The 27,226-nt window shown below is 40.0% G+C and overlaps 1 protein-coding gene across 4 annotated transcripts in view; it reads left to right on the top strand.

Moving 5' to 3' along the window:
- SYNE2 (spectrin repeat containing nuclear envelope protein 2) overlaps positions 1 to 27,226 on the top strand; it is a 529,925-nt gene that overhangs the window by 85,765 nt on the left and 416,934 nt on the right. For all 4 annotated transcript variants that reach the window (XM_077464352.1, XM_077464354.1, XM_077464353.1 and 1 more), the window contains exons 3-4: positions 24,312 to 24,373; positions 25,760 to 25,855. In XM_077464352.1, the coding sequence (XP_077320478.1) occupies positions 24,312 to 24,373; positions 25,760 to 25,855 (158 nt within the window). The remainder of the gene's footprint in view (positions 1 to 24,311; positions 24,374 to 25,759; positions 25,856 to 27,226) is intronic.

Genomic DNA, 27,226 nt, shown 5'->3' with positions numbered 1-27,226 from the left:
TGCACCAAAGGGGTGCTTGGACAACAGTGGTACTGTGATAAACTTGCAAACACCGAAGTTTTCAGACTTCAATGTTTTATAGAAGTCATAGATGCAAAAGTAGATTTAAAGAACAAAAAGACATCATAAGTAATGACTTTTTTTGGTTCTTCAATCTATTTTTGCTACTACGACCTCAGTCAAACATTGAGGTATGAAAACTTCAGTGTGCTGGCTTATTTTGTCTCAAGGTTTTTATTGCTGTCTGTTTTCTCACTGGGGGAGAGTCATCTTCTCAATTTGTTCTGGTGACCATTGTCACCAGGACTGAAAGTGAGGAAATATGGACATTTTTGATTTGTCAACGGAACAGTAATTGAAGGGATATCTCTGTGGAGACATTTTGTTCCAGTGGCAACTTTCTGTGAATAGGCTTTATTCATTTACTTCCTGATGTGTCTACAGGAGAATAAGTAAATTAACGTGTCCCCAATCAGGCACAAGTGTCAAAAATCTAGGGATTTTTACTTTTCCATACTCTGTTCAAAATGGGAGAAAAAAAAAACATTTGGTCTTTAGAATTTTTTTATTTAGAACTCTGTCACACATATTCATGTCTTGTGACTAGGCAATTCTGTGTCACACATTTCAGAGCCTGCCTTCTGAACCACAGAGGAACTGAGAAGAGGAGATTTAGGAGATTGAGTCAGTACAGGGATCACTGCTTACAGCCAGCACAGTACCATGGGACATGTAGTCCTTAGAATTTGAAAGTAAAACAGAGGAGAAGCTGCAAAATATGCAGGGAATCCAGGAAGTTGTGGAGATGGCCAACAGGAAGGTAGAACTCACAACCTAAAGACTTTTCCATTAAAGTGGATGTATTATTTATTTATTTATTGATGTATAAATTATTTATTTTTGATGTCATAATGTAGAGTTTAAGATTTCCTATCATTTCAGTCTTGCCACAAAGAGTTCATCCAGCTCTGAGGAATCCTCTTTTATTGTTCAGTGAGATAAATCTTGACAAACATAGAAAAAACTTGTCAAATCCTTCCCCTTGCTGTGAGTGACAGGTGATTTACATATCTAGTGCACTAGCCTAAGACATGTATTATTTTTTAATTCCCTCCCACTCCTTTCTTCTGCTCTGCCAGGATTGGATGTTCCCCACCTCAGCATAATTGGGCATGCTGAAGTCATGTGGTTACTTTCCTGTCTTTTCACTGGATGTTAGTGATCATAGCAGAAGTTTAGTGTAAGAAATACACAGGAAAAAATGCATATTGAGAAGGGGAGCGTAGAGGTGGGCGGGGAGTTTACTGACATCACGACTCCACCCATCGAGCTCCAGACAACAGACCCACCCACAGAATCTGCAGTTTTCTCGGTTCTCATAACAGACAGAGGGGAGACATTTGACAGGTAAAGATACATGCAGGAGGCATGTATATTTTTATAGATAACCTCTATGGCAGTAGTTTAGAAAGGATGACCTTGGGTTTACATCCACTTTAAGCCTATACTGGATTGTCAAAAATAACTATTCTTTGTATTATTACAATACTGATGTTATAAAATGAAAGTGTTTGCTGTGACCATAGATTTCCTTTAACAATCTTAAAATGGAGCTCCAGTTTTATCTGTTGTCCTCCTATGCTCTTTTGGGTTGAATGAGGCCAGCCTCAGTTGTCTCCATTTTTTGAGCCAGGCTGTCAGAGACACAACCCCTGGAGGTGCGTCATCACACCATCAAAAAATATCAGTACAGCGCAAATACAAAACAATACAAAAAAATTCCATAAAGTGAAAAATAAAAAGTCCATATAGTGAATAGTAAGGGAAGTTCAGAAAGAGTCCACTTGTGCAATGTGTCTTCAATCAATATATCAAGTGACGATGTGATCCCTTCACCATTGAGCAAGTTGAACTCTAACCTCAACAAGTGGACCCCTGATATATCAGATAGGTCAGAAACGCATGTTCCCATCAAGGGTAAATCATAAGGTTACAGCAGACCAAGCGGAAGCACTTCCAGGTGAGGTTCTCATCCGTATCGTCAGATCAATGTGATATCATATATGAAAAAGAACAGGCAAATCTAGTGCTCTCCGTTGATGCCAATTTATTAAAACAAATAAATAAAAGACAAATACCACTCACATTTGTAAGCACTGATCTCCAGTGCTGAGTGCTAAGACAGAAAAATACCATGCATGGATCAGTGTGTCAGCTGGCGGATGACGTCACGACGCAGGTCACGTGGTCCGTACGCGTTGCGTCCCAGAAAGTAGGCGGGACTTCATCAGCGGTTACGGAATGACGTCGGACGGCCGCTTTTATACCAACACACTAATATAGAACCAATCAAGAGCGGAGTTATGCGCAAGACAGATACCGTAGACAGCACGTATCAAACGTGACACCGGAACATAGATCTGCGCTCACTCCAAACACAGAAAGGAGAGAGAAAATATTAAAAAATATGCTATGGAGAAATTAAAACCAAACCAGAGAGAAACAAAAATATATAGTCTGCTAATTAGCAACAAGATACAGTCCTCTAATTATTCTCACATAGACTACGTGGAGAAAGAAAGAGGATATTGCTTAAAAAAAAGCAGTACAATATAATCTCCTGGTAAGTCAAATATAACCAAAATAAAAACCTAATAAATATACCCGCAGTGCCGCTGACGCCATCAGAAAGCTACACTGATCCACACATGGATTAATAAAAATAAGTACCAAAATATAAATCAAGACAAAATAATATAAAAATAAAAATAAAATTAAAATAAAATTAAAAATAAAAATAAAAATACAAATAAAAGTAAAAATAAAATAAAAATAAAAATAAAATAAAAATAAAAATCAATATACATAAAAATCACAAATACAAGTACAAAGAGAAAAAAAGAAAAAATTTCAATACAATAAAACAATTCAATTATCTGTCCGAAATGAAACAATTTAAATCAAAATCCACGTTTAGACCTCTCGGGGCAAGAACCCTTGTTTCATGGATCCAATAAGATTCACGTTTGCTTAATTGGCGTATGAAGTTACCTCCACGCCAATGTTTGGTTACCTTCTCAATCCCCCAAAAGCTCAAACCTCTGGGATTCTGAGAATGCACCAATTTGAAATGGCGAGACACATTGTGGGTCTTAAGACCCTTTTTGATATTATTTACGTGTTCACCCAACCTCACATGTAGGGGTCTGGAGGTTCTGCCAATATATTGGAGACCACATTCACATTGTAACATGTATACCACCCCTGTAGTAGAACAGGTAATAAGTTTATCGATCTTATATTCCTTATTGTTACTTGTAGCTATAAAAGATTTTCTCCTTTTTACATTACATCTGGAGTGTCTGCATGCCGTACATCTACCGCACGCATAGAAGCCGGATAAAAAAGAGAAAAGTCTACTTTCAGTTTGTACAGGGGGATCGATAACACTCGGTGCTATTTGGTCACGTATTGATGGAGCCTTCTTATATATGAAAGAGGGCCGTGCAGGTAACAGAGGGCCCAACACTCGATCCTGTTTCAATATAAACCAATTTTTGGCAACAACTTTTTCGAATTTCTTATACTGTACGTTATAATCAAGAACCATTCTGAAATTAACCCCTTCCACTCCTGATTCTTTTATCTTATCTCTAACCAAAAGGGATCTATCCATCTGTTGGACCAAAGAAATTTCATGTTCAAGAACAGAGCGATCATATCCCTTTTCTTGGAATTTAGAGGATAGAGTATGGGCTTGATGCACGAAATCATCCATACGAGAGCAGTTCCGTCTTAATCTTACATACTGTCCCCTGGGGATATTGCATAACCAAGACTTATGGTGGCAGCTCCCCAGGGGAATGTACGAATTCCGATCAGTTGGCTTGAAATTATTTTTTAATACTAGCCCATCATTCGCTTTGGTGATCTCAAGATCAAGAAACACCATCCGTTCTTGGCTGATATTCCATGATAACTGGATGTTTTTTTCATTACCATTCATGGTGCCGATAAATTCATCCAAACCAAGCCTGTCACCATCCCATATGAGGATAAGATCATCTATAAATCTATTGTAGCAGATCAATTCCTTGGGGCGTCATCACACCAGCCTGGGCTCACAGTACTATAGAGCTAAATAGTTCTGACATTGTCATTCAAAGAACACCATTTACTGCTGCAATCAGGAGCATCAAGGGCAATAGGTGGAAGGACCCTTAATGTCAGCAGACTGGCAACAAGATGGCCGCAAGAGGGTTGGTTGGACTGAAGAGGGGCGCAGAGGACAAGAGGCTAAATATGTGCTTTAATAATTAAAGCAGAATTAATCCCTGTCTTAAAAAAATGGCCTATTATGCTATAATGAACTAGAATATTAGCGCAGTATGGCAGACTTACCTGTCAAATGATTGCTTCTAGCTCTGCAATGTCAGTGCTCTGACTTGTCCTGGTCTTCCAGCTGGGTTTGACTCTTCAACTGCTTGACTGGCCAGGCTGTGAAGATTTTACTCCCACAAATGTGCGTGGAAGTCAAATTTTTACAGCACAGAACATGTGCATCTCAGTGTACATCAATGCTGATGGGCAGGGACAGAAGAGACCATTAGAGTCTGCTATTTATTTTTTATTTTTTGTTGAATTCTGCTTTAATTTTTTTGGCTATACAGGCCAATAAAGATCCCAGTACATTTTTGCTACTGAGATGTAACTGTGTAACTAGAATATAAAGAAAGTCATGAAAACAAATATATCCACAAGTGATTCTATATATGACAATAGCTTGACATAGAGGGGAGATTTACTAAACCTGGTACAGCTGTGCATGGTAGCCAATCAGCTTTTAACTTCAGCCAATAAAATCTGGAAGCTGATTGGGTCCTGTGCAGAAATGCACTTGATTTTGCACTTTCCAGTTTTAGTAAATAACCGCCAAAGGGTTTATCGTAAACATTTTATACATTTTTACTGTGAGAAAAATGCAGTGCCCTGCTGAGGATTTTTAATTTTTTTTTATTGTGTAGGTTTGATGGTATTAATAAAGTTTATAACTGAATAACGTTTGATGGTAATAATACAGCATTGAGCAAATTGGATGAAATAATGTGTACTTAAAGTGTCATTAAACCCAGAACCCTGCATTCACTATATCTGCTCTCCCATAGTACACAGAACGTGGAAATGCATTTATTTTAGTAAATATAAGCTGCTAAATACCTTTTCTCATCACGAGTACATAGCAGTCTTGTGGCTTCTATTAGTATCTGGCTAAAGTTTGTAGGAGGAGTTTTCATTTTTCTCTGACTGTTCTATGAGTCTGCATGACCCCTGACCCTCTGTCTGGACAGTGCTGATTGGCCCTGTGCTGATCACATGCACCTTCCCAAGAAAAAAACCTCTGCAATAAACACCAAACTGAGCATGTGCAGAGTGCCCCCAAGGCTCTATACTATCAGGAGATGGTTAGGGGACAGTGGAGAAAGGGGAGGATCAGAGAAGACAGGATCAAACTGCTTCTTTACACAATGTGGAGGATTAAATCCCTTAGGTTCCACTTTGAGTATAAAAAGCATGCTTTACTGCATTTACAGACTGATTTTTCTGTTGTGAGTTTAGTAACACTTTAACCACTTCTTCAATACCGGACCATAGTCAAATGACGCTCACAGATGGGATCTCCCATCCCAGGTGGGCGTCATATGACGTCGTCGGTATTTCGCCCAGGGGGCCCGCAGTGCGGTGGTCGTGGATGAGCTGTGTTCCTCGGACACAGCCCATCCCCGATCCGTGTGATTGGCATCCCCGATCCACCCCCAATACAGGCCGTGTCCAATCACAGCAGATCACATGTACGGTCTACATGAATGGCGCTCATGCATGCCCCTAGGGCACGTGGAGATTGGCGATCGGGGATAAGGCTTGTCACCCTGACACAGCCCAACCCAAATCGCAGTAAAGAGCCAATGAAATTGGCTCTTTACCATGTTAGCGGCTGCGTCTAATCACAGCCAGTCACAGAATGTAAATAAACTGCGGTAATGAGATGTGTGAGAAGGAGATTGCGGTAACATCTCGTTACCGCTTAGTGTACACCAACACACACTGATTACCCGCCCCCCCCAATAGAGAGGACCTGTCACCAGCCAGCAAAGTACCTGTCATCACCCATCAGCCCATCTGAGTAGCTGTCACAGTCCATCTGAGTACCTGAATACCTGTCACAGTCCATCTGAGTATCCGAGTACCTGAATACCTGTCACCAGCCCATCGGAGTATCCGCGTACCTGTCACCAGCCCATCGGAGTATCCGCGTACCTGTCACCAGCCCATCGGAGTATCCGCGTACCTGTCACCAGCCCATCGGAGTATCCGCGTACCTGTCACCAGCCCATCGGAGTATCCGAGTACCTGTCACCAGTACACGTTGGGGTGTTTGCTTTCCAAAATTGGGGGCAATTCCTTTGTCCTGGTGCTCCAGGACCTTCAAAAGTGTGAAATGAAATTATGCTCCTAGAACGCCTGAAGGTACTACTTCAATGTTGGGCCTCTGTGTATGGCCAGGTTGTGTAAAAGTCCCCATACTCAGGAGGAGTAGCAGAATGTGTTTCGGGGTGTAATTTTTGCTATATACATGCTATGTGTTAGAAATATCTTATAAATGGATAACTTTGTGTAATTAAAAAAAAAAATCTAATTTTCTTTCCACGTTTTCTGAAGACTTGTGTAAAAAAAATTAACTGTTCAAGAGACTCATAATGCTTCAAAGAATATACTTTGGGGTGTTTGTTTTCCAAAATGGGTTAATTTTGTGGGTAATTCCATTGTCCTGATGCTCCAGGGCCTTCACAAATGTTATAGGTCGTTAGGAAATTAGAGGTGTCGTTTATGCTCCTAGAACCCCTGATGGGGCTCCCTGCATGTTGGGCCTCTCTGTGTGGCCAGGCTGTGTAAAAGTCCCATACATGTGGTATCGCCATACTCAGGAAGAGTTGCAGAATGTATTTTGGGGTGTAATTGGAAGTATGCATATGCCGAGTGTGAGAAATAACTTGTTTATTATGACAATTTTGTAAAAAATAAAAATAAAAAAATTCTTCTTTTTCCTAAGAATTGTGGGAAAAAATTACAACTTCAAAAAACTCAAATTGGCTCTTAATAAATACCTTGGACTGTCTACTTTTAAAAAGGGGTCATTTGGGGGGTATTTGTACTTTTCTGACATTTCAGAGCCTCAAGAAATTAGATAGGCCATCAGTGCATCAGGTGTGATCAGATGTGATCAGTTTTCAATGATTTGCACCATAGCTTGTAGACTCTATATCTTACAAAGAGACTAAATATTATCCACTAATTTGGGTTATTTTTACCAAAGAGATGTAGCAGTATAAATTTTGGCCCAAATTTATAAACAAAAATGACTTATTTGCAAAATTTTATCATAGAAACTAAAAATAGTGTTTTGGTTTTTTTATTTGCAAAATTTTCACTTATGTCGGAGAAAAAAAAAAGAAGTGATGATTAAATACCACCAAAAGAAAGCTCTATTTGTATGAATAGAATGATAACATTTTTGTTTGGGTACAGTGTTACATGACTGAGTGGCATTCAAAATGTGAGAGCGCTGAAAGCTAAAAATTGGTCTGGGAAGGAAGGGTGTATAAATGCCCTGTATTGAAGTGGTTAAATGTATTGAAAGACTAAAAATTTCATAATTTTTATCTTTTTATAGTTTGTGAGGGTTTGGGCTTTCTTTGTGGAATTTATAAAGTAGTGACGGAAACATAAGGAGGTATAAATAAAAACTCCTATCTGAAACACAAATCTGTTTTTACAGTTATCATGCAGATTCTAATATAATGTGGGAACCACTTGGACTTGTACCCGCAAGTCACTCTTTGGGTTTTTACTTGGAATAAAAGCCATAATGAATGGGTCTGAAATAAAAAAGGGAAAATAATACATTATAGTGTGTGTGTGTAATAATAAATATATAATCTCGCAGTACATATGCTGTATATATTATAACCTAGGGACTTTTTTTGACAATGTTTATATCATAGGAAAGTTAAAAGAATTCGGATTTCCTGTGTCTTCAGGTAGCGGAATCTATACTCCATAAATCATGGACAGATGGGGTTGCTTAATTCGATCTTTCCAGTGTTTCTTAATCAGCTTTGATATTGTCTTTGGGTTTTTGAAGCTGGAGTTGTGTAAAATTCCAAAAGTTCAGCCAGTGTCGTAGCTGGGGCACTAGCTGATCTGAAAGAGTGTCTGCTCTATGACCCTTGCGTGCCTTTATTATGGCACTCGTGAAGTCTGCTTTCTGCTAGATATTGGAAATGGAATACCTCCTTTAATAACGTTGTGCACCAGATTATCTCTGACTCTTATTAGTAGTTGTTTTATAATACTCACCCTGTTCTTTTGTGTTTACAAAAAAAAAAGCCAAGTATCTTAACACAATAAGACACAAAGAAAAAATACCATTTTTATAATTAGGAAAATCAAAACTTGCATGGCTAATTGAGCTCCTAATGCAAGCAACACCTGTCATAATAAATCGACAAAGCTATAAAACACAAATTAAACAATAGGAAATTATCATCAAACACATTTTTATAAAGGAAACAATAGGCCATGGATCAAAAGAGCCTGAACGGTACAGAATGCTGATCCTCATAAGCTCACATTTTAGATGTATTTGCAAGTTAAGATTACATTTTATAGCTATAGTATCCTTTTATCTGTTCTGCTTTGTAATAGTTCACTATGGGTACAGTAAACTCCTGGGAAGAATTGGTGTGTGTGTTTTGAGCCTTGGAACTCAGGTACAAAAAAAAAAAATTGAATGTCAAATGTGCAAGAAGTAGTTAGATACCCCCATTCACTTTATAATAGAGTATCATTGTCTCTTGTTGGGAGAACTTTCCCAATTGTATTTGTTTACATTTTTTAGCATTTTATTGTGTTTCTTCAGGACGGTACAGTGCCTCTTCTTTTTGTAGTTAAGTGTTGTTTTTAGAATACAGGATTTATAATGGTGCCAACAGTTTACACTGTTCTCTGGAATATCATTTTTGTTGCGTTTTTGTCCTGGACAATGATTTCTGAGGAACTAATTGAAGGGAAGTTCATGAAGAATTTGTTTATTCTATCTATCATTTACTATGAGGAAATGGCAGAAAATACAAAGCACTTAAGAATTTCCACCCTGAAACATTGCCATGTACAGTAATAATATGCTCCCTCTCATCTAATGACACGCATCCTAATCAACAGAAAGTAAAACCATTCTCTTATCATGGATCTAGCTCCATTAGCTTGATTTAAAGTGTACGTAAACCCTAACAATGAATTTCCCTTATTTGCTTCATTATTATTTTGTGGTCTGTCGAATATACTATTGAAAGTGTTATGTTATATTAGGTTGAAAAAAGCAAAAAAAAAACAAAAAACCTGTCCATCCTGCAAGAAATCCAGTGTTGTCCTGTATCATATACTGTTATTTTAAACTGTATTATCAGCCCTGCCCAGTTCATCACTGTGGACTACAGAAAATCTTTGCACTTCCCAACAGCCCGATCTCAAAGGATAATGAATAAAATTATACTACTTATTTGCCACATCCATAATTGTAGTATATTGTATCAAAAATATAAATTGAACCTTTGTGGCAATGAAGGGGATCACGTGCTTGCTTATATATAAAAAAAAAAAAACACTTTATTGCAAATGGTTAAAATCCATATGGCTACAAGCCTTTTAAAAAAACAAGATATAATGCATCATAAACTGACAAATACAATTGCTAAGCTCAATGGCCACTATTAAATATTTTGCGTCAGTATAATAATCATAATAATGAATGTGGCCATAAGTGCTCATGAGTTGACACGTTTCTCATTTCCGCTTCTTCAGGATGCATGAGACTCGAACAGCAGTGACTGGATATAAATATATGTATACAATCAATGATCATATGTATATACATTTACAGCCCATATTCCCAAGGCACCTTGTCTATATGTGCATCAGAGGCATGGAATATTCCCCTGTGTGAGAATTGGGGCACAGAAGAGTGCTGGGTAGAGGCAGGTAGCAGATGGCTCCCCTTGATGATGTAATAGGAACATATTTGAAAAACTTTCAAATAGACTAAATTTAGGTTAAAACTAGAAAGCCTCCCAGTCAAACCTACCACTGAAAAGAGAAAAAACTCCATATCAAAGGTCACAGAAGGTTTACAGGTTTCCTATGCCTAGGTCAGTCCCTAGTGGCTTGTCCAATTCAATGATAAAAAAAATGTAGACCTCTGAGTGAGAAACAGAACAGGAAACACGCGTGCACAATAGAATGTGACTATAGAAGTAATACGAATTGCTGGCAATATAGAGGATACATATTAAACACCAAATTTTGTATAATTACTAGGTTAAAAGAAATAAAAAAAATGAAGAAAAACAAAAAAACAAATGCAGCCACCCCCTCCAAGAACTAGTAAGCAGCAGCAGTATGTTAGTTTTGTTCTTTGGTTTAAATCAGGTGTGTCAAACTCAATTTCATCATGGGTTACATCAGCGATATGGTTGCCCTCAAAGGGCCAGTTGTGTGTAAAACTATATAAATGTGTCTATCTTAAGACTTAGGCCGGCTATAGACTCTTTGGGCTGTGTGTGGGCAGGCTGAATGCACCAAGTTGATCGATCATAAGGCACTTAAGTCACTCTTTGACAAAATTTACGTCGGGAGGGTGGCGTGCTGACGTCATCACTGTTTGGGCGGGTGTTTGCCAGCCGACCGGCATTTTTTTTTTTTTTTTTTTTTTTACGAGCTTTTAACTTTTCTACAAATGTAAGTGCAATATTTTTGCTTATAAAATAAACTGTGTTTTATGGTCTTACACTATGGTGAGTTTTCCTTTTTCATTGGGATCGTGATTGCTGCCTACGGGTCTGCCCTTTTGAGTTTTTGGATCGTTTGGCTTGTCCTCATTTTAACCAGAGCTGGTTCCTGCCATCTCCAAAGGATGTCTGGAGGTTGATTTGAAGCTACAGATTTAATACTACAGGCCTTGTATCGCTTACCCCCTGGTAAGCACATATGTTGTGTGGCGGAGGTTCACAAGCACTGGTGTTTGTTTGCACAGAAAAGTTTAAGTCACCATTTTCACTTAATTCACTGGACTTTTGATTATAATTATTTTATTACTTTTATTTTAGGATTTATTATTGTTATCACGTATTTATCACATATTATATATTTAATCACATGTTCATTCATGAGTATGATTTTATATTTATTGTGATTTTTTTTTTTTTTTGGTGTCATTTATTGTCACATACTATATTATTTTAGCTTAATTGTATGCGCAGCTATATTTTATGTTTAAGTAAAAAATTTTACTAAAAAGGTAACTCCACTATAGATAAATGGATAGATTTTGATCGATAAATGGGGATAGATGGGTAGACTTTGATGGATAGGAAAAAAAATAATAAATATATACACACACACACACACACACATACAGGTGATACTCGAAAAAAATTAGAATATCGTGCAAAAGTTAGTTTACTTCACTAATGCAATTTAAAAGGTGAAACTAATATATGAGATAGACTCATTACATGCAAAGCAAGATAGCTCAAGCTGTGATTTGTCATAATTGTGAGGATTATGGCTCACAGCTCATGAAAACCCCAAATCCACAATCTCAGAAAATTAGAATATTGTGAAAAGGTTTAATATTCTAGTCTCAAAGTGTCACACTTTAATCAGATAATTAAGCCATAACACCTGCAAAGGGTTCCTGAGCCTTTAAATGGTCTCTCAGTCTGGTTTAGTAGGAATCACAATCATGGGAAAGACTGCTGACCTGACAATTGTGAAGAAAACCATCATTGACATCCTCTATAAGGAGGGAAAGCCTCAAAAGGTAATTGCAAAAGAAGTTGGATGTTCCCAAAGTGCTCTATCACAGAACATTAATAGAAAGTTATGTTGAAGGGAAAAGTGTAGAAGAAAAAGGTGCACAAGGAGCAGGGATGATCTCAGCCTGGAGAGGATTGTCAGGAAAAGGCCATTCAAAAGTGTTGAGAACTTCCTCAAGGAGTGGACTGAGGCTGAAGTCCGTGCATCAAGAGCCACCACACACGGATGGATCCTGGACATGGGCTTCAAATGTCGTATTCCTGTTGTCAAGCCACTCCGGAACAACAAACAATGTCAGAATCGTCTTACCTGGGCTAAAGAAAAACAGACCTGGTCTGTTGCTCAGTGGTTCTAAGTCCTTTTTTCTGATGAGAGCAAATTTTGCATCGCATTTGGAAACCAAGGACCCAGAGTATGGGGGAAGAATGGAGAGGCACACACTGCAAGATGCTTGAAGTACAGCGGGAAGTTTCCAGTCTGTCTTGATTTGGGGAGCCATGTCATCTGCTGTTGTTGGTTCACTGTGCTTCATTAAGTCTAGGGTCAACGCAGCCGCCTACCAGGAGATTTTGGAGCACTTCATGCTTCATTCCACAGACAAGCTCTATGGGGATGCTGACTTAATTTCATCCAGCAGGACTTGGCACACGCCCACACTGCCAAAAGCACCAAAACCTGGTTCAATGACCGTGGGATTACTGTGCTTGATTGTCCAGCAAACTGGCCTGACCTGAATCCCATAGAGAATCTATGGGACATTGCCAAGAGAAAGATGAGAGACATGAGTCCTAACAATGCAGAAGACCTGAAGGCCACTATTGAAGCATCCTGGACTTTCATAACACCTCAGCAGTACAACAGTCTGATAGCTTCCATGCCATGCCTCATTGAGTCAGTAATTGCTGCAAAAGGGGCCCAAACCCAGTACTGAGTACATATGCATGCTTATACTTTTCAGAGGTCCAATATTATTCTATGTACAATCCTTGTTTTATTGATTGCATGTAATATTCAAATTTTCTGAGATTGTGGATTTGGGGTTTTCATGAGCTGTAAGCCATAATCATCACAATTATGACAAATCACGGCTTGAACTATCTTGCTTTACATGTAATGAGTCTATGTCATATATTACTTTCACCTTTTCAGTTGCATTCGTGAAATAAATCAACTTTTGCACGATATTCAAATTTTTCGAGTATCACCTGTAAATGGGTAGACTTAGAGTGATTGATTATAAATGTGTACATCGATAGATGGATATAGATAGATAGATGGATAAATGTAGATATGGACACATAGGTAGATGGATAGATTTTGATAGGTAATTGTGGATGGGTGGATAGATATGCAGGGCTTTTTATCTCAGAGAATAGGTGCAGGAACTCCCCCCCATCTGAGTGACCCCTTGTCTCTGCCCCCTACCCACCTCTGACCACTGTCCCTTGATTCCACCCCTACCCACCTACCGATACTGCTGCTTTTAGAGAATACAGAACCAAGTATCGTTTTGTGGTGCTAAATCATTTGTATGGAACATGCTAATGATAAAAAGAAAAACAGTAAAATGGATCCCCTGCAGCCAGCAACAATAGAATCCAAGCAATAGATCCCCCAAGCAACAATGGACTCCACCCCAACAACAATAGATTCCCTGCAGCAACAGTGAACCACCCACAACAAAATATCCACCCAAGCAACATTAGAAACCCCCCTAGCAGCAGTAACAGATCTCCCAGCAGCCAGCATCAATAGATCCTCCAGCAGCCAGTAAAAACGGACCACTCCCTCAACAGTAGATCCCTTCCAGCAACATAAGACCCCCCCCAGCAACAATAAATTCCCCATCAGCAACAACAGACCCTCACACAAAATCAGATCCCCACCAGTTACAATAGATCTCCAAGCAGCCAACATCAATATACCCTCCAGCACACCCCACACTATTACATACATTCAGTGCTGGAGGTGCCGGAACTGCGTTCCCGCTGAAAAAAAAGCCCTGTAGATATGAATATGTAGATAGAAAGGTGGATAGATGGTTAGATAGAGATCGATAGCTAAATGTAGATGGGTAGATCGATATGAATATGTAGATAAAAGGGTGAATACAGATAGATGGATACATAGATGCATCAGTATACAGTTATGGATGGATATGGATAGGTATATATAAAAATACATATGAATTGATTCATAGACATATTGTAGCTATAGAGGAAATTAGAGGTACTGCACATAGGATTATGATAGGGAGATACAGAAATTCAGTAAAATAAAATGAACTGCAACTTCATTGAGATTATTTATATAATGCGTTTTGGGAAAACGAAACTCTGCTGATTTTTTTAGCTCTGGATTCTGCTGCCCACTAGTGGTAAATTGTGCCCATGCATACATTATTTCTGTGCCAGGTTATGTTGTCCCATACTTTCTACTTTATAAAACTGTAGCCAGATATGTGTGACTCAGACTGAGGACAGAGATCTTATTGTTGTGGTACTCATCTTTTATAACCATAAAGATTTTTTGGAAGGATTACATGTTGGATAGAAGGATCTCTGTGGATTATGGTGGATTGCTCTGAATCATGAGTTCTAAAATAACAATGGGGTTTTGTGTGCTTTAAAGAAGCTGTAGCTGTGTGGCAAGGTACCGTGTGCAGATATACAGTATTCTGCTTCTAACATTTCTGGGGTCATTATGATTTTGTTAATTTTTGGAAAACACATTTTCACCCTATCAAACAACGTGACCTGTAATAATGCCAGGAGCTCAATGGCAAGAACTTTATTTCAAATTGTCGGAGTTTGAGAATAATTCTCTGTAGGCTGGTGAAAGACTTTTCTTGTGACACCTTTGTACTGGGTAAATATTGTTAGGAAATAACACTACAGTGGTGTGAAAAAGTGTTTGCCCCCTCCCTCATTTCCTGTTCCTTTGCATGTTTGTCACACTTAAGTGTTTCGGAACATCAAACCAATTTAAACAATAGTCAAGGACAACACAAGTAAACACAAAATGCAATTTGTAAATGAAGGTGTTTATTATTAAAGGTGAAAAAAAATCCAAACCATCATGGCCCTGTGTGAAAAAGTGATTGCCCCCTAAACCTAATAACTGGTTGGGCCACCCTTAGCAGCAACAACTGCAACCAAGCGTTTGCGATAACGTGCAATGAGGCTTTTACAGCGTCCTGGAGGAATTTTGGCCCACTCATCTTTGCAGAATTGTCCTAATTCAGTTACATTAGAGGGTTTTCGAGCATGAACGGCCTTTTTAAGGTCATACCACAACATCTCAATAGGATTCAGGTCAGGACTTTGGCTAGGCCACTCCAAAGTCTTCATTTTGTTTTTCTTCAGCCATTCGGTGGTGGACTTGCTGGTGTGTTTAGGATCATTGTCCTGCTGCAGAACCCAAGTTCGTTTCAGCTTGAGTACACGAACAGATGGTCGGACATTCTCCTTCAGGATCTCTTAGTAGACAGCAGAATTCATAGTTCCTTTTATCACGGCAAGTCTTCCAGGTCCTGAAGCAGCAAAACAGCCCCAGACCATCACACTACCACCACCATATTTTACTGTTGGTATAATGTTCTTTTTATGAAATGCAGTGTTCCTTCTACGCCAGATATACTTGGACACGCACCTTCCAAAGAGTTCCACTTTTGTCTCATCGGTCCACAGAATGTTGTCCCAAAAGTCTTGGGGATCATCAAGATGTGTTGTGGAGAAATTGAGACGAGCTTTGATGTTCTTTTTGCTCAGCAGTGGTTTTCTCCTTGGAACTCTGCCATGCAGGCCATTTTTGCCCAGTCTTTTCCTGATGGTGGAGGCATGAACGCTGACCTTAACTGAGGCAAGTGAGGCCTGCAGTTCCTTGGACGTTGTTGTGGGGTCTTTTGTGACCTCTTGGATGAGTCGTCGCTGCGCTCTTGGGGTAATTTTGGGCGGCCGGCCACTCCTGGGAAGGTTCACCACTGTTCCATGTCTTCGCCATTTGTGGATAATGACTCTCACTGTGGTTCGCTGGATTCCCAAAGCTTTGGAAATGGCTTTATAACCCTTTCCAGACTGATAGATCTCAATTACTTTCTTTCTCAATTGTTCCTGAATTTCTTTGGGTCTCGGCATGATGTGTAGCTTTTAAGGATCTTCTGGTGGACCTTACTGTGTCAAGCAGCTCCTATTTAAGTGATGCCTTGATTGTGAACAGGTGTGGCAATAATCAGGCCTGGGCGTGGCTAGAGAAATTGAACTCAGGTGTGGACAACCACAGTTATAGTATGTTTTAACAAGGGGGGCAATCACTTTTTCACACAGGGCCATGATGGTTTGGATTTTTTTTCACCTTTAATAATAAACACCTTCATTTACAAATTGCATTTTGTGTTTACTTGTGTTGTCCTTGACTATTGTTTAAATTGGTTTGATGTTCCGAAACACTTAAGTGTGACAAACATGCAAAGGAACAGGAAATGAGGAAGGGGGCAAACACTTTTTCACACCACTGTATATATTATGATTACATTGTTTATTGTGTGTTTGCAATATAAATGATCCTTTTTTTAATCCGCATGACTGCGGCTGATGTATACTTAATGATAAGCCTATGTAAAACGATTTAAAACGTTTTGGCTAGAGTAGGGATGGGTAAAAGGTGAATTTCAGGAAGCGCACATATTGTCTAAACACAAAAGTCCAGTGTGTTCTTCCTTGAACCATAGTATACTTGGTGTATTTCTTCCAGATCTGTGCAGTAATCCAGTGTGGTACTGTACCTCTGTGCAGGAGCTTCCTGGAGTGAAGACCGGTCACTGCTGCTCTTTCTCCTTGTGCAGGTGGACTGGTCATGTCTCCGCCCCCTCCTGTAGGTTTCTGCAGGTAGCCTGTAGTGCAGGAGTAGACAACCTGGGACCCTGCAGCTGTTGTAGAACTACATTTCCCATGATGCATTGCAAGGCTGGCAGTTACAATTACTCCCAGAGGCATGATGGGACTTGTAGTTCTGCAACAGCTGGAGAGGCCCAGGTTTCCTACACCTGCTGTAGTGGGTTTGACCTACTAGGTCCCTCCTACAACTCTGTTCTCTGCACAGGCTATGTACAGCATAATGGTGAGGTCACTGCTACTTTTACAAGGCAATGATCGGTTTTGCAAAGACATTTGCTACATACAAAGAGCATTTCTACCATTTGTGGCTATTGAGGAATATAATTAAATGAAGGTATTTTTGTTTGCATTTCATCTATAAGATCCTGCAGGTTTTTTCTTTCTGTATTCCGTAAAACCGCTTTCCTTTTGTTGCCTTTCCCAGAGACATAGCAGGAATTAGGTGATCTCTGCAAAGGGAGGGATATCCTCTTTAAGGACTTGTTGACATTTGTGTTTGGGGGTGTGGATTTGGTAAGATCACACTTCAATGGCTCCCCCTTAAGCTTTGCTGACATTATAGCCTGTTGAACAAACTAAGTGAATAGGGCCACACTGCAGTTGACACTGCCTGCAACTGCCCTGCATCCGTATGAGGAGCAGCAGTCCTTGCAGCAAGTATAATTGAGCCCTTAGACTGTTGTGACCAAAATAGGTTTATCCACTTATTAAAGTGGAGGGCCATCCTGAAAAAAAAAAAAATATAAAAAATGACAAAAAAATCTAAAAAAAAAAAAATGAATTATTATTATTTTTTTTTTACTTACCAGAAATGCCTGTTTCTAGGCACATAATCCTGATCTTCCTCTTCCTCCTCCACAGAGATGTTGTTTCTTCTCTCCTCATTGCGTTGTCTTCTGGGTAATGGGTCGCGCTGTGTTCTGGGAACTAACACAGCGTGTCCCATTCACAAAGCGCTGCGCGACTCACGCATGCACTGTAGGAAACGGGCAGTGAAGCCGTAAGGGTCCACTGCCTGTTTCCCTTAGAAGGAATGGCAGCGCCGGGACCCGAGAGCCGAGGGACGGGTCGGCATAGGGCGGCCTACATCGCGGGCGCCCTGGACAGCTAAGTGTGCTTATTAAGTCAGCAGCTGCAGTGTTTTTTTTTTTTTTTTTTTTTTAAACGGCCCTCCTCTTTAAGATTTCTCCTCACCTTCTGTTCCTCATAACTTAAAAATATTGGATTTCCCATAATTTTCCATACTGAAGACAGTGGTCACCAGGACCAGTAGAGAGGGTGAATCTCCCCAACAGGCGTAAGACATCAAACAAATCCCGACGGTTCAAACCCCTGCAGTCCATCTCCCATTAGGGAGATTTCCTCTAATTTCCTATTCCAGGGACAGTAAACAGAAGGATGGGAAGTGACGGTAATTCGCTCCAGTGGGGACATTTATCACTTTGTTTGCTTTCCTGTCATGGTCACCCCCATGCCCTAAGACCTGTCCTTGTATTACAGGAGTTTCACCACGACACATGGGGGAAATTTCTGCAATCGAATCACAGACCGCAATAAAAGTGGACATAGGGCCTTAATTCTAACACTTCGCTCGCTCTACTAGAACAAGTCTAGCTGTTTTTGAGTGTTTTCCAAGTGTTTTTGAAAATGTTAGCTTTTTTTTTTTTTTTTTAGACCAACAGGCACATCCAGACAACAAAAACATTTAATTCTGTAAATTAAGTTATAGTAGAAATTTTGTTGATCCCCTTTATGAAAAACAGGATCTAGAAATGCAGAACTGAGATTACAGATGTTGCTCAGTTACGCTGGTGTGTCCACTTGCAGTCTGCACGGATATGCTCTAAAAGTAAGAAAAGGCTAATGTAAAACCAATCTGATATTTTTAGTGCATGGATGATGAAGAACAAATCTTTTATGGTTAAATATTTTGTTTTAATTAAAGTTTTCAGTACAATACAGGAGGCACAAACCAGCACTTGTACATATCGACCGTTTTTTTTTTTTTTTGTTTTCTTTTGCTGTGTGCAACATTCACTTTTTTTTTTTTTTTTTTAAAGTACTTTTTTATTGTTTTACCATATAGAGCAGTGATGGCGAACCTTTTTGAACCCGAGTGCCCAAACCGCGACGCAAAACCAACTTATTTCTTTCAAAGTGCCAACACAGAATTAAACCTGCCAGCTTTGAATGAGCCCTAAGGGACCAAAAAGAATGCAGAATGCACTGTGCAACATACACTGACCTACCTGACCATTGCATTCACCTACATGACACATGCACTACCTGACACATGCACTCACCTACCTGACCATTACACTCACCTACCTGACCATTACACTCACCTAAATGACACATGCACTCACCTAAATGACACATGCACTCACCTACCTGACACATGCACTCACCTACCTGACACATGCACTCACCTACCTGACCATTATACTCACCTACATGACACATGCACTCACCTACCTGACCATTACACTCACCTACCTGACCATTACACTCACCTACTGTACATGACACATGCTTCCTGCACTACTAACATGCCCCCACACAGTACAATGTAGATCGGAGGATCCAACCTCCTCCTTACCTTTCTATTGCCTCATCGTCCAGCTCTCCCCAGACAGTATTGAAGGAATCCCCGACATCCGGCCACTCCTCGATATCCCCGCCGCCTGGATGCCAGCTAGCAGCCATTGCACTTCTCCCCATGTAAAATCAGCTCCCAGCACCGCCCCTCCCCCTTCTTTTTCACAGGCTGCACTAGGACAGACTGAACCAAAGTCGTCCTGGAGCAGGGGGAGCTGAAATAGGGTACCCGCAGAAAGGAATCCCTGAATGCCTTACCACAAGTGTAGGGGTCCGGGGGAGGCAATAAGCTGCTGAACAGAGTCTGGATGGTGGAGAAAGAAGAATTTTACACCCCTCTTAAACGACACACATGGAACAAGATGACTGGCTGCCCACTCCCCTGCCGATGTCACTAGCAACGAAGCAAGGAAGAGAGCCGGTTCCTCCCTGCCTGCAACGTCAGTGCAAGTGACTGCCTGGCTGAGGGATTCCCCTGGCGTGCCAACAGGGAGGGCTTGACGTGCCAGCTGTGGCACGCGTGCCATAGGTTCGCCATCACTGATATAGAGGAATAAACAAAACAATCATATAGCCCATACATATACAGAAATGAATGGATGTCCGTATGTTATGTTATAGCTCTACAGTACATACAAAACAAAACCGGAGCCATTGTGTTCTTCCAGCGGGGTCAGAGGAGTAAAATCAGGCAGGTTAGTTGTACCCACAATGATCGATCAACTTGGGTACATTCAGCCTTCCCATACATCTTTCAAACCATCTATGTTCGTCCTTCGTGTAAGAGCAATAGATGTAAAAGGATTTTTGTACTGTTGGGAAGGCTGTCCTCTAAATATCCAAGTAAGCATTGTAGAGGGTTGCATGTATTAGGTAGTTGGAGGACCGATCGTATGAACTTGGTAACTTCAGACCAGAAGGTACGTATAGGTGAACATTCCCAAACTGTTAAAAGGTACCAGCAGTAGAGAAGAATTTGGAGCTAGAGGGAGATGGGAGTTTACCAATTCGGAAAATAATTTATTGAGTGTGGTACAAAAAATTTAATCTGGAAGAGAGAGAATTTCCTGTCAAGCATTTGTGTGGGCTGTCTTTTTTTTTTTTTCCCACTGCTGATGGCGCTGTCAACAGCAGCAAATTCAGATAGGGGGAAGATAGAGAGGAATCTGGTCCCACCAAGTGATTTGGTGGCCATCTTTTGTCAGGCAGAGTCTATTTTAAGTCCCTGGCTCCCAGGTTTGGCATGCATGTTGCGATTGGCTACAGTAGGGACAGTACACAGTTGAGGAAAAGTTCTGGAGGGGTAGGGCACGTGCAAGGACCCCTCCAAATCTCTGGGAAGCTTTGCCTTTGGATTTGGAATGGCCAGGCCACATTCAGCGCAGCAAATTGAATCCAAGATGTAAAACACAAAATTGGCAAACTGATAAACATTGAAGTGCAAGTGCCACAAAACATGAAATATCACATAAGTAATGAAAAAACTGATGTGCATTAAAGTGCAAGTGCCGATAATAAAGAAAATTTTAAAAGTCCGTATGCGGCGCTAAAAAAGAGCAACAGTCTTTGAAGTAATAAAAGAGGATAAGTACGTAGATGGTTAATATACACTGCAAAGCTTGCATCCATTCACTTGTCCCAGGCAGTAACAAAGCAGTAATATTCCAGCAGTCAGTGGGCATCTCACCCAATCAAGGGGGTATCCTCACCAAATGGAAATAAAATATAGTGAAGCCCATCTCACTTGTGAAAGGATTTATTGTAGAAACTTACATGTACAGTCAATAAGAGGGATCATCATAAACACAAAACAGCCGTGGCAGCCAGCCTGACATGTTTCATCCGAGTGGATATCATCAGAGGCTATCCACTTAGATGAAACACGTCAGGCTGGCTGTAAGACAGAAGCACGCTGAATCCTGTGTCTGTTTTATGATGATCATTCTTATTTACTGTACATGTAAGTTTCTACAATAAATCCTTTCACAAGTGAGACGGGCTTCACTATATGCTGCTTTATTTCCATTTTGTGATAATATCCCCTTGATTGGGTGAGACACCCACTGAATGCTGAAGGTTTACTGCTTTGTTGCTGCCTGGGACAAGTGTAGAGCCGCATGTGGAATTTTTATATTTGCTTATCAACAAATAGTGCTGGCTGCTTTCCTCTCAATATTAGTACCTTTTTTTTTTTCAGTAGCGCAGATACCTACCTGTTTTTATTAATCAAGAAAGAATGTGCCATTGTGACCTTCCGATGAATATAAAATGAATAATTATATAAATAGAGTCCACTAAAATTAATCCAGCAGTAAATCAGTAGTATAGTGCACATAAACACTCTCTAATAAGTCTTGCTCCACCATTAAATATACGGTGTGCCTTTGCTTCATAACACGTGTCCCCCCATACACCAGGTGCAGTGCATGCTCACCTTGTATCTTAGACCCACCTGGGGTAAAATGTGCATACATGAGACACTAAATGCTGTTCATGTTCCTTTACACACAGTACGATTCCCCTTTTTAAGGGTGAATCTAAATTGGCTATAGGTAGGTAACTCCACTGGATAAATAAGGAGAAAGAAACACTTCCAGTAGTGTAGAACCTGGGTTAACAGCTAAATAAAACGCACAGCCCCAACTTCATAGATTGCACTCATAGCTCCAGATGAAGCCTACGTGTAACACGTAGAGGTAGAGCCTGGTGGTGGGAACTCTTGTAAGGAATACACGAGACTCACTGGATGTTATATGCTATGATTTTATCTAATAAATGTGAGTGCAATCTATGGTGTATGGGACACGTTTTATGAAGTGAAGACACCCCGTATATTTTTTGGTGGAGTGCGACTTATTAGAGACTTTTTGTGTGCACTATCCACTAAGAAGAATTCATGCTGGATTAATTTCAATTTTAGTGAACTCTATTTAATCATTTTATATTCATCGGATGGTCACATTGGCACATTTTCTTGATTATTGGTATTTGCGCTTTAATGCACATCAGTTTTTTCACTATATATGTGATATTTCATATGTTTTGTGGCACTTGCACTTAAATGTTTATCAGTTTACCTATTTTGTGTTGTACATCTTAGAGTTTAGAAAGACGTAGTATTGATTGGGACTCTTTGAGTACCATTGTCTACTAAAAGCCAACCAAATGTCATAACTTTAAATTGTACAGCATACGCAACCATAGTGTTTTCTCTCCACAGATTCCATGAACCGCATTCACTTTTTCAGGAGTGGATTAATGATGCATATGGGTCTAGAATAGTCTTCAGCATAATAAAATCATATGTCACATTGTTGCCCAGTCCGTGGGGACAGACAGTGAAGAAACCCCACAGAAGATAACCCAGGCAAGCAAACTGATCCCTACTGCTCTCAACAAGGGCGCAGCAACCGCCACTGAATCCCCAAAAGAGGCCCTGTGTGGAGTCCAACATATTTTGTCCATTAGATCTCCTCCCAGATGGCCCAAATAGCTTCTTGTGTAAGAAGGTAGTAGCAGACTCAATTGTTGGCAAATCGAAAGCTTTTTATTTTCTGTACCTGCAATTTTTTTAAACCACTAAAACAAAAGTAAATGTGTATGAACTTGAGAGATATTTCAGATCTGCTCCTGTGTCACTAGCATATCTTATCAGAAATCTCCAGAAATAGCCTTATCTATATAATCAGGCTCTTTGCAAGAGGCCACAAAAGGATTGGTCCCTTATCTCATCTCTGCTGTGCAAATAATCATACCTAGACACAGGAGTACAAGAGTCTCTCCCACTAAGGAGTGGGTTGCTGAACCCAATCAATTAAAGCATGGAGGAAATAACGGCAAGCATACAGGGGTGCCATGATAAGTGTATGGAATTGTGGTCACCCTGGATTGAATTCTTGAGTTCAGACATGCTGAGATCCTATCTTTAAAAAAGTAAATGTATATGAGTGAGACTTGCATTTGCCTTGGGCGTTTATCTTGATGGTCAAGAGGGGGCTTCCCAGAGGTTTGTGTAGGTCTTTCCATGTTTTGTGCATGCGTCTTCTTTTTTTTTTTTTCTCCTTTCCTTCTCTGTTCTCCTTTTCTTTTTCTTCTCTATGGGGCGGATATCTGCCCACGAGGATCACTTGATAGCACAAAGTAGTCATTATGGAAGAATAGGTAAAAAAAAAAAAAAACTAACATGGATTTTTTTTTTCCCTTTCTTTATCTAGTTTATATGCGTTGTCCTGGAAAAATCTGAGCTATGTATTAACAATAAAAATACAAGGGTGTATGGGAATACCCTATCTGTGTGCTGTGAGTGGAACTTGTGTAAATACAAAATACTTAATAAAATGTGATTAGTAACATCTCACCAGTTTTTTTATTTTTTTTATTTTGTCCAATAAACACTCAAGCATGGAATATTGCCTTGTGAGATGTGGAAGGGGCTTACCAATCCTCTCCACGCCAACAGTTATTGTTTCTGGGTGTGGTGATCTGGCAGGTGGAAGTGACCTGTTATAATATACAGAAGGTATAGTGTGCTTTCCGTGTACTATTTTGTCTTACTTGTACACAGTTCGGGTTCTCTGAAGTGCACCTGACAGTTTAATAATGGTGAAACTAATACGGTAATATTGGCAATATTAAGCTCCATGGATGAGAATTGATGCTAGCTGTGAATCGCAAGAGAAAATGATTTGAGAGATTTGTAACTGCTACAAATATTCTGGTATGATATGGCCTTAGATAATTAGCATATGATCACCCACCGTTTATTCATTTATTACATTTAGATACATAAACAGGCGTGTCAATAAAAACTGAGTGTAAGTTTTTATTAAGAGGGTCTACCGAAAATATCTATCTCCTTCTAATTTTTGCTTTACTCCTGTTTTACAGCTGAACAGGAAGGCACACAGAAAAGAACCTTCTTAAACTGGATTAATTCACAGTTATTAAAGGTAACCATGTATTTTGGTCAGTATATGAAATTCTAAGGTTTTCAAATATCCACATGCATAGCTTAGTTTAATAGACAGGGGCGAACCTCTTCTTGGGTCTCACGCTAGCGCTTGCCACTTCTTCTCTCTCCACTTTTTGCTATATGCGACACCTGTGGGCTAAAACCTAAGCTGGGCAGTGTGCATCTATTGAAACACACAGCGCTGCCCCCCCAAATCTCTACTCACATAATTTTGACAGCAGCAGGAGCCCACTGGCTGTGAGCTGTTGTAGATGGGCACAGTGATGGATCAAGATCAGTTTCTGGTAAGTATGGAGGGTATGGCTCAGAGATCAGTAGCTATAGCAGTAGAGAAGCTCCCACTGACCAACAGAATAGATATACAAGCAGGTCACCTTGATTTATGACACAGGCTCACCTCAGGTGTGGGTTCTAAGCACTAACCAGTGTTCAGCAGAGCTCCTAATGGAGAGATGGGTTTTGCTGCATGTTTGTGCCAGGTTGTGCTCCTCCAGATTTCCCCACCAGGAGGTGAGCAAGCCAGGGTCCAGTAGCAGATATAGCAGATAGAGATCAAACAGAAGTGTAGTCAGTAAACAAGCCAAAGGTCATTAACAAGAGGTTGCAGGTTGGGATCAAGCAGAAGCGTAGTTGAGAAACAAGACAAAGATTGATAACAAGTGATAGTGGGGATATGGATAGCAGCAGGAGAGCCAAGTGCGAGTTATTGGCTGAAGAGAGCACAATGATCTGGCAAACCGGAAGTGCAAGGGCATGGCTTAAATAGGAAGTTCATGGAAGGAGAAAAGGGTTCAAGAGAAACCAGGTTCAAGGCAGGATTATTCAAGGAATTGTCCATGGAGCTATCAAGCATCCCAAGTGGCTCAGCAAGAAGAGACATTGCCAGATCCAGCAGAGGTCACAGGTTCAGAACCAGGTCCTGACACACTGGTACAGTTTTCCCCCTAATGCAGGGAATGCTATAGGGTAAAACATATTCAGGCTTTGGAACCACTTTAAGATACTCCCCAATCTTACAATGTGGCCAAACGCTTACATACTTGCCTTTTATTTCCACCTCCAATGTCTTCTTGCTGCTTAGTTCATGTGCTTACCATTCAGACATGGCACTCCCCCCATTCATACTTGTACTTATGCCCCCATCAATCCAGTGGGATACAGAATGACCAGGTGCAGCGGGGCATGTGTTTGGGGAAAATTTGACTCTTAGGCCTTATACACACATACACTTTTTTATTGTTGGCTTGTAAATGAAAGTTAGAAGCTAACAAGGATTTTAAGTTATACGTATTCTTTTGAACTTTTATTTTGGTTATTTTCTACCTGGAGATTACCATTTAAACATTAATATCTTGTTTTGCAGCATCAGCAGAAATCCGTTGTAACAGATCTGTATGCTGATATCAGAAATGGACACATTCTGTTGGACTTGCTTGAAGTTCTGTCCGGTGAAGTCTTGGTAATCCCTTATTTTCTTAATAATGAACTTAAAAATGAATAGCATTATAAAAATTTTCAAAGGATGCTGGTCTCAATCAGTCTGTGTTGCCTCTTTGCAACCAATCAGATTCAAAATGTTATTTTGCGCATGTCATTTTCCATTGCAGGCTTCAAGTTGATTGGGTGATATTAGGCAAGTCATATTGCTTTGTGCAGTCCTTCATTTAGACAATTGGGGTAGCCATAGACAGCACAGTATGATGGCATGATCGGATAGGTTGCTATATCCACCTCAAGTGCCAGCTTGATAGTGATTGAACAAGGTTTTCTGGCCTAACCAGTTTCAATACACCCTAATGAGTCTCAACTGGTGGTAGTTACATGTGCCTCATGGGCATCAAATAATTGAAACTATCCAAAAAAAAGTCTATTGAGCGAGAGAATTGATGCCTATGGACACCTTAAAGCCATATTAAACCCAAACCCAAAATGTAATATTTTGCACCTTACCAATCATTAGTTGCGGTGGACACATCAATTTTTTTTTCTTTATTCCCTCTCTTTTTACCTGGTGATCTGGCCAGTAACACACTTCCTATATTTGAGTGCCTCCACTCTGGATGAAAGAGAACAAGAGGCACAGCAGACAACAGTATTATCCGTCTAGGTGGAGGGGAGTGTTAGATGCACTAGCAGATTTAAAAACCCTAACAAATTGAAGTCAAAATGTGGCTAGAGATCAATTTCCCAAAAATCTGTATGCATAAAGGTACTGACATCCCATTTCATTTGAAAAATAGTAGAGTACTGGATAAGGGGATTTTAAAGGTACATAGTTCAGATATACAACGTGTTATTATAAAAGTACAAAAAACATCTTTTATTTATACACAACACTCCAATAAAATGGATACAGACATATATTCAGAGTCATAGGTATATACACAGAATCCCTATTAGCGACACCGTTAAATGCTGCAATTCCATACTTAAAATACTGCATCCAAAAACTTCTCCATGTTTTGCCAAAAACGGCTTCATCAGGATAAATGGACGAAGTTGTTCAAAAGTATTTTTTAGATAAATTCTGATATATAGATTCTCAACCTCAACGTAGGTCCAGGGGTGAGCACTTACAGGGAGTCAACCAAAAATGTCATCCGACAAACATATTTTGCACTCCGTGGTCAAACGCGGCCCTGTTGGGTCACCCGTAAGAGGGGGGGGTGACTTGATGTAAATTTTATCACAGCGGATATTGAATAATAGTACCCCTTTTAATTCCTAAATTTACGCTGAATATATCTAGTATCACTATTGGGAGCTCAAGCACATGGAGGCCAGGCAAATAACACACAGCACACCTCTTAATAAGGTATAACGTCTTGAC

The sequence above is a fragment of the Lithobates pipiens genome, unplaced genomic scaffold (genome assembly GCF_037356315.1).
Source record: "Lithobates pipiens isolate NorthernLeopardFrog02 unplaced genomic scaffold, aLitPip1_a1.2 Scaffold_30, whole genome shotgun sequence".
Classification (NCBI taxonomy): Eukaryota; Metazoa; Chordata; class Amphibia; order Anura; family Ranidae; genus Lithobates; species Lithobates pipiens.
The sequence above is the reverse complement of the archived record's forward strand: the minus strand, read 5'-3'. Positions and strand labels throughout refer to the sequence as shown.